General features: G+C 46.2%; 1 protein-coding gene and 1 long non-coding RNA gene across 4 annotated transcripts in view; one reads left to right on the forward strand and one right to left on the reverse strand.

Moving 5' to 3' along the window:
• The window catches only part of LOC116088996, a 26,130-nt gene extending 16,993 nt beyond the window's left edge, over positions 1-9,137 (forward strand). For both annotated transcript variants that reach the window (XR_004118096.1, XR_004118093.1), the window contains exons 3-5: positions 4,429-4,518; positions 8,661-8,842; positions 8,993-9,137. This is a non-coding gene — a long non-coding RNA (uncharacterized LOC116088996). The remainder of the gene's footprint in view (positions 1-4,428; positions 4,519-8,660; positions 8,843-8,992) is intronic.
• LOC116088981 (testis-expressed protein 13A-like) lies at positions 5,862-9,750 on the reverse strand. 2 transcript variants are annotated; one of them, XR_004118091.1, is made up of 4 exons: positions 9,652-9,750; positions 8,948-9,435; positions 6,795-8,832; positions 5,862-6,495 (listed from the first exon to the last, which is right to left on the reverse strand). XR_004118091.1 is itself a non-coding variant. In XM_031368765.1 (3 exons), exons 2-3 carry the CDS (start codon positions 9,401-9,403, stop codon positions 8,038-8,040), a joined length of 1,251 nt encoding a protein of 416 aa, XP_031224625.1. In that variant the 5' UTR covers positions 9,404-9,435; positions 9,652-9,750; the 3' UTR covers positions 5,862-8,037. The 2 variants fall into 2 exon arrangements, 1 of the variants encoding a protein (XP_031224625.1); XM_031368765.1 differs by having other exon boundaries at positions 5,862-8,832.
• Positions 9,751-10,986: the final 1,236 nt, after the last annotated feature.

Raw genomic sequence — 10,986 nt, forward strand, 5'->3', positions numbered from 1 at the left:
GAGAGGAGAGGAGAGGAGAGGAGAGAAGGCCAGTCATGGCCAAGTGGAGAGAGGGGAAAGGGAGGGGGAGAGAGGAAGCAAGAGGTGAGTAAAGACAAGAAAAAGAGCAAGAGCTTATGAGAGAGAGGAAGGGCCAAGCAGCCCCTTTTATAGTGGGCTGGGCTATCTAGTTGCCAGGTAACTGTGGGGTAGGGTAGACCTGGCTATAGTCAGGTAACTGTGGGGATGGAGTCCAGCCAGAATACCAGGAGCTTGGGGCATTGCTCTATGTGACTGATAGCTACAGGATTATGGAGTTGAGGGCTCATGGTGTCAGCATTATGTCTACCTGGATGCTGCCATGTTCCTACCATGATGATGATGGACTAAAATCTCTGAAACTATAAGCGACTCCCAATTAAATATTTTTCTTTATAAGATTTGCCTTGGTTATGGGGGTCTCTTTACAGCAATGGAAACCCTAACTAAGAAGCAACCACTAAGCTCAGGGATGGTATCACTTACAATGGGCTGGACCCTCCTCTATCAATAATGAATTAAGAAAATGCTGTACAGGCTTCTCTATAGCCTGATCTTATGGAGGTAACCTGCCTCTCTCTCCCTCTATTTCCCTCTCTCTGTCTTCTTTTTTACAGTATTTTTCCCAATAATTTATTTTTTTTATTCACTTTACATCCCAATTGCAGCCCTCTTCCTCTTCTCCGAGTCTCACACTTGCAGATTCCTCTCACCATTACCACCTCCCCATCTCCCCAGAGAAGAGGAAGTCCCCCCACCCTTGGGTACCACCCTGCCCTGGGACATCTAGTCCCAGCAAGACTAGGCACATTCTCTCTTGCTAAGGCCCAATCAGGCAGTCCAGTTAGGAGAAGGGGATCCAATTGCAGGCAACCGAGTTAGAGACAGCCTCTACTCCAATTGTTAGGGGACCCAAAGGAAGATTGTCATTTTTTTCAGTTGAGGTGTCTTCCTCCTGGATGACTTTAGCTTGTGTTAAATTAACGTAAAACTTGCTGTAACAACTGAGAGAATACTACACTATACAGGCTTTGCATCCATTTGTATCAGCTATCTGGCTGCTGTGCATGGGACACTTCTCAGAAAGCCTTTTCTCGTTTTGCTGCTCAGTCTGGACTGAAGCTAATGGGGTAATTATTACCCTCCTCCTTAGCTATGCTTATACTTACCCAGTGAGCAATGTGCATGATTCATTCAAGGAAGACAACTGCCCATCTTTAATCAAGTTTAATCCCTTTAACCTACCATCTGTGTGTGTGTGTGTGTGAGAGAGAGAGTGTGTGTGTATCTACCAACTGATTATTTATTGCTTCTGGTACTCTTAAAGGCCACCAGGAACTGAGGCACACTTGCTTCCAGGATCCACTCAAACATAAATATTTTTAACATTAATAGAAGACTAATAAATTTGCAATTCAGCATGGGGCCCTTCAGTAACTCTGTAAATGGTCATGACCTACAAGTGTCCCTAGCCACTCCATTAGAGAAGCAGCTTGGGAGGTTTTTAAAATTGAAGACCTCCTTCCTCTATAGTACAGGTGCAGTAGGGGTTAGTCACCTTCCTCTCTCTTTTTTTTTTATACCCACCTCCCTTTTTTTTTTATACCCACCTTTGTGAAGAATTGCTGGTCAGGCTGTAAGGGCACTGAATTTTGTCTCTGATCATTTTTTTTTCCCTTGAGGAAGTCCAGCTAAATAAAAATCTGTTTACATTTGCCTCCAAGTGACTCAGAGAGATCCCTTTGTTGACCTCCTCTTACTCCAAATCTGTGTTTGATTGTTTTAGCACCTTATAAATCTAGTTCACAGGCTAGTCTAAGTCATTTGGCTCTATTTAAATTTTTCTCCTACATTACAATGATTATGTCCTACTTACTAAAGCCACCAAAGCTTCGTCCCAGTCTCAAGGTCTCTTCTGAATTAACCTCTCCTTCAGTTTTTGGATGAATAGTCTCATCTGGTCGGGTGAACTGGGCATCAGACACTAGTTAGCTTTTAAGTGGTCACTTTTGTCTTCCTTTTTTCCTCTTTATTGTCCAATACTTTTTATGGGTTCAAGGTTTGGGACCTTAGGATGCAAAGGGTCCCTCTCTTATACAACAAATTTCCACTGAGTAGCCATCTCAGTGTGTGTGTGTGTGTGTATGTGTGTGTGTGTGTGTGTGTGTGTATTAGCCATAAGCCTATGTAGTAACCTGTTGAAACTGATTCCTTACATGTTACTCTCACAGACCACCAAATCTAGATATGATGGCATATGCCTAGAATCCTACCTAGCCTTGAGGAAACACAAAAAGGAGGATCCCTGGAGCTCTCTGGCCAGCTAGTCTTGCTAAATTGGTGAGGTCCAGTGTGGTGAGAAACCTGTCTTAAAAGTAAGGCATATGGGGCTGGACAGATGCTCCGCAAATATGAGCACTTGCTGCTCTTTTTGAGAACCTAGATTTAATTTCCAGCACCTACATGGAAGCTCACAAATCTCTCTAACTCTGGATCCAAGACCATCTTCTGGTCACTTCAGGCACTGTACACACATGGTACGCAGACATACATATACAAGCAAAGCACCCATGCACGCAAAATGAACATAAATAAATCTTAAAAAAAATATGGTGGAAGGAGATATGCCTGCCTCCACCATATAGCGCATGAAAGACACCCAGAGATATGCTAGCGATCATGTGGCAGTATGTAGGCTGGCACCACCACAATGAACAAGTATGTGGTAGAGAGTTGGGAGAGAGAGAGAGAGAGTTGGAATGGTTTGTATCCTATGAAGAGAGGAGGAATTGGAAACACAAGGGTGGTGAGGAAGAGCCTGATGTTGAGTTGCTCGTGCTGCTAGCTGAGGCCATGGCACACATGAATACAGGTCTTTGCCTGGGTCATGGCCCTAAAGCAGCAGGGATCTGTGTTGACATCCATGTCCCATGTTACCACCAAAGGCCATGTGGATGTCCCTGGTCTGGGCTGCCTCCTGGGACCTTCTTGATACCTAAGGGCTATGTAGAGCTGTTCCCTCTTCTCCCCAGCTGTAGCACTTGGGAGAGCTGGCCCTGCCCCTGCCTGGGCAGTGAGGGAGAGCTGGCCCTACCCCTTCATTGGCCATACACTAACATGGGCACAACCAACTCCTTGCCTGTGCAGCTTGGGAGAGCTAGCCCTAAGGGCTACAGTACTTTGGGAAGGTAGGCCCTGTACCTCGCCTGGGCAGCACAATAGAGCTGGCCCTGGTGGCCAGGGTGCTGATGAATGGCTTGAGGTTGTGAGAGCAGGAGAGCTGGTCCTTCCCCTCTCCAGGGCAGTGTTGGAGAGCTGTCTGAGGTGTAGTGTGTAGGTGAGGGAGAGCCAGACCCATCTATCACAAGCAGGAGAGCTGGCCCTGGTAGCACAGGTGCAGGAGAGCTTGCAGGATATAGCCAACACCCAGGCCTAGATCTAGGGCTTTTACTTGGCCAACTCTAACATCTACCCTGCCTATGAATTGCTGGAGCACATGAAGGGGCCAGTCCTGCTGAACCAAAGCTGCAGGATCTCCGTGACACAGGGCAACGACTCATTGCAATGCTTCATTGCAACGAACATTTGTAAGTAAAGCTACTTGGACAAAAGGGTACACTATGAGACACACTGTGATAAGATGCAGCTTCTACAGTGAGACTTTGTTTGTTTGTCTTTGGGAGGGGAAGGTTGCAAGGATAGAGGAAGGATAATGAGGGATGGGAGATGAATGGGATTGGAGTGAATGATGTGAAATTCACACACAAAAAAAACAATAAAGTAAAAGATAAGGCAGAAAGCAACAGAGGAACATACTCAATTTTGAACTCTGGTATCCACCTGCATAGGTATTTATGCACATGTATACCTCCTAATTGGGAGCACATGTACATATACATGTGAACACATACATATACCACATACAAAACTGTTTAAAAAAATGTTATATATAGTAAAGGTTGTTGGGAAGTCACTTGGTCTCCCAGTATAATAGTGATTATAATACTTCTCATGGAGTTACTAAGTGCTTACCTTCCTTCCTGGTACATAGTTTGACCTTGGAGTCAGACCTGGTTACCCTACCAATATACCCTTGACCAAATTATTTTAATCTTTTTTGTCTTTCCTTTTTTGTTTGTTTTTTCGAGACAGGGTTTCTCTGTATAACCCTAGCTGTCCTGGAACTCAACTCTGTAGACCAGGCTGGCCTTGAACTCAGAAATCTGCCTGCCTCTGCCTCCCAAGTGCTGGGATTAAAGCGTGTGCCACCACCGCCCGGCTTTGTCTTTACTTTCTTCATGTGCAAAATGGAGTGAATTTTAAGAGGTAAATTAATATTTTTGTGGCATAAAGAAAGAAAGAAAAAACAAGGAGCCTCTTAAATTACTTTTGCGTTTTCATCTCCTTTAGATCCTTCCAATTGCACAGTTTGTCAGTGTGTCAGCTACACCTGTTCTGTCAAGCACTGCGTACTTCAAACTGCAAAAACAGTAACTTGAAGTAAGTTCAAGTTTGCTTTAAACTCTGAAAGTATTAAAGATAAAGACAGGGTTATCAGATCTTAGGTTGTGTTGGCCTGCGTCCGCTCTGCCACTGGGCACAGCTGCTGGGGAGACAGAACTTCGGAGTTTGACTGCACTTATCCCACGCCTCCCCTGGGGCTCCAGAGGGGTGGATGTTGGGCTGTAAGGAAACCCTGAAGCACCACTCTGGGGTGGGAAAGTCCAGTCTGAGATGTGGGAGAGCCAGGGAAGGCTGGGGTGGGGGTCGGGGGGAGTTGCATCCCCAGGCCTTTGAGGAGGCCAGGGCCTTGGGGTTCTCAGGCTCTTGGACATCCAGGTACCACTGGGAGTTGGGGAAGAACTGAGAGTGGAGTTGGGGCCCAGTGGCTGGGTATAGCCACGGGTGTAGGGGGGAGAGGAGCTCTGTCTAGACCCTCTGGGATTGTTGTCCTTGGATTGATGGGCAGCAGGCTTAGTGGTAATTGTGGCTGGGAGTGCAGAGAGCCTTTTACAGGAGATTAGACTATGGCTCTGTAGGTCACATCTCTTTTCCTATTGTTTTGGTCTGAGATATTAGGGATGCTTCGTCTACATGTGGAAGGGCTTGGGGCATTTCCCTTATGTGACTGATAGCCACAAATCTGTGGGGGATAGCTCCAGCTACTTGATAGGGGCCTGGTGCCAGGAGCAGGCGGAGGTCCTACCATACCTTCAGTGTCTCCGGGGCATCAAGCCTTTAGCTCAGCCGAAGCCCAGGCTTCCTCCCATGGTCCTATAGCCCCACAATCAGACATTACAATTCCAGAAGACTGAACCCAAAAACTAGAGCCAGGACTCAGTTTATCTATGTACTGTTGAACAGTACAAGGGGAGATACTACAAGCCCTAAATGGGTAGGGATGAGTCAATTTAAGAACTCCTTTCATCCCTCTTGCCTTTTCTCTTTTAGTATGTGTTCTTCCTGCTAAAATGAGAGTGGTAAATTTTTAAGTTTTGCGTTCAGTCCCAGAAGAGCAATCCATTTTGACCAGACTCCTATGTCTAAGTTTATTTTCATTTTGGTTCTCCTTTACTCCCTGCAACTTGAAGATCCTTTTCTTTCTGTCCATGTCCTATTCTTAAATTCATAAATACCTTAAGGTGAAGTCCTTTCACTGCGCAGGACTCCTGACCTCACTCATTTGTAGGTGCATTGTCAGCATAATAAACACACACACACACACACACACACAAACACTCACTCAGCTGCCAACCCCTGGTATGTCACCTCTTTGCCAGATATCAGTGTCTGCTGTCCTTTTTGCCTATCCTTGAGAAAGAAATAGCCCTTTCAAACTCAAGTGGGTAAATAGCTTTTATTTTCATGAACACCTTATTACTTTCAAAACACTTTAGTACAAAAAGAAAAACCTTTTTTTTCAAACTTTGCTGTATTGTATTCTATACCCACATACCACACTGCCTTCTCTCCCCTGCCTGTTTGCTAAATGTCTTTTCCATTTTTTCAGTAGTTACTGAAATATAGACTTCATAGATATAAACTTGTAACATATTTACATATAGCATACATATAGATATCTAAGAATTTTAAGTGTTTTTATCTTACACCAAACAACAGGAGTAGGAAGTAAGGAGTAGGTCACCCAGATGGACATACTGTGGGTAGAGGTTAGGAATCTGCTGAACTCCCTACAGTACACAGGACCTCCTAACCCACAGCAAAGAACTATCCAAATCCAGCAAGCCCAAAAAGGTGTTCCAAAAATTGCAGGATAGGGATCTGGCTTGCAATCTTGGAGGCATCTGTTTCCTCACCAATAACAGACAACCCCAAATCACATTTCTGATGCTACAGGTTTCCCATGGGCCACAACAGCTTCATATTCTCCAGGTTTATAGTCTCTGGGAAATAGGATTCCTCCAGTTGTGTCTCAGTCCAGTCCAGATAGTCCTTTTCCTTCCTTCTACCTGAGGGCTAAAACACATATAATTCCCCTCAACACACTTTATAGCCATAAAGGGAGAGAAACAGGCTGAGCCCCCTCCTACCTTTTACCCCCACCACTCCTACCTTCCTCCACCACTGCCCTCCCACTGAGATAGAGTTCTGTTCTACTTTCTGAATACACTGAAATCCTATGAGAGCCTATGAAATCCACGTTCTCCTCCATTTATCATGATGTTGACTTGGAAGAGAAAATGCCACCAGCTAGCACTATGCTTTGGCCCATATGGACTGGCAAACCCTCTGTGTACTCTCAGTAGCTGACTCACCTTGGAGCAGTTGGCATGTTTCCTGTTCAGATCTGTCTCTGGTTCTGCCCAATGGGGCTAGGGAAGATTTCTGTTAAGAGCCTGTATAATCATAGAAATCCTTGCTTGTACCTGGTGCTAGCATCCTCTGTAGTCTCTCAGAACTCTCCTACAGGTGGCAGATCTCTGCCATGTTAACTTGAGTCAAGCATAAACCTGAGATTAATTTATTCCAGGTCTCATTTGATTATTTAATTTCTTGTGATATTACTCTCTCGGAATTCGAGTCTCCTATCCAGTTCACTCCTGGGAACAACCACCCCAGGTTTGAGCTATTTCTGGCAATAGAATTCCTGCAGAACATAAGTGTCCTATCCAGTTTATTCCTGGGGCCTTGGTATAAAAGAGTCACCACTGTTTGCTATCCACTTTTTCAACTCTCCTGTCAGTTCCAACACTTGGGAAGTGTAGGCAGGAGGATCTGGAGTCAGCTACATAATGCGTTTGAGGCCAATCTGGGTCATATGAGCCCTTGTTTTTTTTTTTTTTAATAAAAAAAATCAAGATATAAAAGAAAAGTTAGCTGATATGAGAATGATATAGTTGCTCAGAACACTACTTGTTAAAAATTAAGGAGAAGTGACTTAAATAAAAACGGAACTTTATTTAACACAACTGCAGAGAAATGAAAAGTAGCTGAGTTCTCGGAAGCCAGTTGATCAACTCCTCGTGTCTCTTTATATTTGTCAGCTCTTGGGAGTCTCCTACTAGTATCAGTCTAAAAATGTCTAGAAAGCAGCTGATTCTGTTCCCTACCTTAGCCAGGACCAGGAATGGGGTGTACCTCCATTGTCACTGGCTATGACCCTGGGCCCAACTTCCACTGACTCCACCCACTCCTCTCTCAGACAGCTACTTCTGTTTAGATCCTCCAGCCTGAAAATGTTTGGCTTAGAATGGGTTGAATAACCACTATAGCCCTATCTCTTAAAGCCTAGGTATGTGGAAAGGGTGGTGTATTGTATATTTCGCAGTACCAGAAGGGGATATACATATGCACACCCAAACACACATACACACTCACTGAAGCAGTTCAAAGGTACTGAATGCAAACAATCTGAACTACAAAAGAAATAATCAAAACTTGCCCTTCCTGCACCCTATCCCTCCCCTCCCATTCCCATGAAGCCCCCTTCCCTTTCCCACCTCTGAAAATTGATCTCCCCTTTGGGAGATTGCTGTTCTGTATCACATTTTTTTAAACTCACTGTGGGTTTGGCAGCCAGCCTTGCCTCCCACAGTGGAAGCAAGCATCCTTCCCTGAAAAATTCATAGATTTACACCAAGGGCAATCCCAATTCCCAGGCATGCAAAATGTTATTTTTCTCTGCTGCTGGGGTTCACTATCATAGCTAACTTTAGGGGGATCCTGGAGGTACACTGTTGGGCCCTCAGCTTCGGACATATTCATATCAGTGGCCATGAAGTAGGGAGGCATCTGAGGTTCTATGATTGTGCTTGGTGGTGGGGATGGAGTGGGTGTGACAGGGAAGGGGCTTTCATATGAATACGTAAATGAGACAGGGAGTTGGATTTTAACAGGTTGTGGGGAGCCTGCGGACCCAAGAACCAATTGCGTGAAGTCAGGATTTGTGTGTGTTCCCAAAGATTTCCTTTCCTCCTCCTCCTGTTTCTCTAAGCCCAGGGGATAAATTTGCCACTCCTCAGCTCCAGGATGCTCTGGGATGCTTCCTTTCGACTCCAATGTGGATGCCTTAGGGGCAGCCATGGCTATAGCCCCTTCCATCTCCTTTGCTGTATGACTAGCTGTCACCTCTTCTTTCTCTCCTGCATTTTGTATCTCTGGCCCTGCCTGTGCCCCTCCAGTGGTGGCAGCAGCTGCAGCTGCAGCAACAGCAGGATGAACAGCAACAGCAGGATGAACAGCAACAGCAGGATGAACAGCAACAGCAGGAGGAGCAGCAACAGCAGGAAGAACAGCAACAGCAGGGACACTAGTCATAATTGGCATCTGTATAGCTGGAACAGCCCTCAGCTCCTGGAGAGAAGTGAGCAGATTTGAAACACATTCCTGGAATGGGGAACAGGTGTAGGGGTGGAATGGGGTACGGGTGTAGGGGTGGGGCTAAGACTGAGTTAGGAGGTAATCTTACCGCGTGTAGGAGCTTCAGTCTCATCAGGTCTCGCTCTCGCTGCAGCTCTGCGAGTTTGTTGTGGGCCAAATGAAGCTGGAAGGCCACCTCCTTGCGTTCCATCTCTTGCTGGTCTGTGAGCTTCTTCAGGTTTGACGCCAAGACTTGTGCCGCCGACCTGTGCAGGCTGGCGAAGTCATGCAGCCACTGCACCCTGCGCCCCTGCAACTGGCTTTGTCGGAGAGCGAAGCGAACACCCAAGGCCAGGCTGCTCCAGGCACAGGCTTCCTGAGCTTCCCGAGGCACCTCGCTGCTGTCCAGGATGACTCTGAGTTTGTCTTCCACCTCCTCCCAGGACAGGGACATGTTCTCCAGGTAGAACTCGGGGCCTCTGGCATGCTTGGCCATTTGCTCCTTGATGAACATTAACACCTTGGCATGCCGGAAGCCACTGGTGGCATCATCATCGGGATTCATGGCAGCTGAGTGCCTTTGGGGCTCCGCTGGTCCTGGAAGAACAGAACCTCTTTGTGGCTCTTTGTATGCACCCGAAGGGGACTTCAGCCTCCCATCAGTCCCTTAGCTTGCCCTTCCCCTGTCATCCTTGGATGGCTTTCCATCTCCCTAGGACACGACCCCCAACCCCCACAAAATCCCCCCAAAACCAAACCAGGTCTCACCTCTCTTAGAGCTAGTGGCCAGAGAAAGTATAAGCTGCAACATACCTGTCAGAAGACCAGTCCGTCAACCAAGTGCACTATGGAGACAGCAGCGACAGAGACACGACACCAGTTGCTTCTCACTGAAGATGGCACCAACCGAGAGAGAGAGAGAAAAAAAAAGACGCGCGAAGGCAAAGTCTCGTTGAAACTCTCGCGAGGTTTGCTCTTGGACTGTTCCACTTTCCAGGACTCGCGGGGGTGGGAGGGGTGAGGGGCCTGGGTGAGAGGATGTGGGGTGTAGGGAGTGATACCTAATTACCAGAAAACAAAACAAAACAAAACAAGAAACAGGTATTTGTTGGTACGATTGAAACCCACCGACAACAGAAAGGAACAGGAGTGAAACAGAAAAAAAAATCTTAAAAAAAATTCCTAACAATCTAAGCATGTTTCCAAAGTCACCCCCCAAGTAGAATAGTTTGTCCCGTGAAGGTAACACCATTTGTATGCATGGAATATTCCAGAACTCAAACGCCAGCCCCACTGGATTTTCTGGCAACTACCCAAGGAAGCGGGCGTAGTCTCGGGGTGACCCAGTCTGCCATGGTCCACCCTAATAAGCTGTACTCATTTCTTTACCCCGAGCAAAGCACCTTCAACCTCCACATGCCCGTCACGGTCAGTGGCTGCCGCATCATCTCCACATGGGGGTTCATAATCGGGTCCTTTGGTTTTCTCCCATTCACTCCCTAAAGCTCTCCGGGATTAGGCAGGTAGCAATCCTACCCCGACTTTAGACGTACTTACATGGTCTGTTAAAATGTTCGATTAGGAGGCTGGCGAGAGGGCTCCGCAGTTAAGAACATTGGCTCTTCTCTTTTGAGTTCACTTCCTAGTACTCATCGGGTGGTTTACAACCGTCTAACCATATAGCCCTGTGGGATCCCATGTCCTCTTCTGGTATACAGATGTGCATGCAGACACAATACCCATAAACGTAGATAGACAGAAAGAGAGATTGATCAGAGAAATGAGGTAGGGGAGTATAAATGCCATACATTAGTTATTTGGGGGAGGTGGGCTGAAAAGGGTTGGTTGAGGGGAATTAAAAGTTCTCTCTCTGGTTTCATTTGTTATAAAGAAAATAGATATGTATGTGTTGTTAAAAACCTCTAACTTTAGCCAGGCACAGTGGTACACACCATCAATCCTAGCACTGGCGAGGCAGAGGCAGGTACGTCTCTTGAGTTCCAGCCTAATCTGGTCTACAGAGTGAGTCCTAGTCGAGGAACCCTGCCTTTTTTCCCCCTTAGTCAATTTTCTGGTTTATTTAAGCATAGACCGGGTAATTCACACTAAATCCAAGTATCTGTATCCAACCTCTCTGGAATCTGTAAA

Source organism: Mastomys coucha, chromosome X, assembly GCF_008632895.1.
Source record: "Mastomys coucha isolate ucsf_1 chromosome X, UCSF_Mcou_1, whole genome shotgun sequence".
In the NCBI taxonomy this organism is placed as follows: Eukaryota; Metazoa; Chordata; class Mammalia; order Rodentia; family Muridae; genus Mastomys; species Mastomys coucha.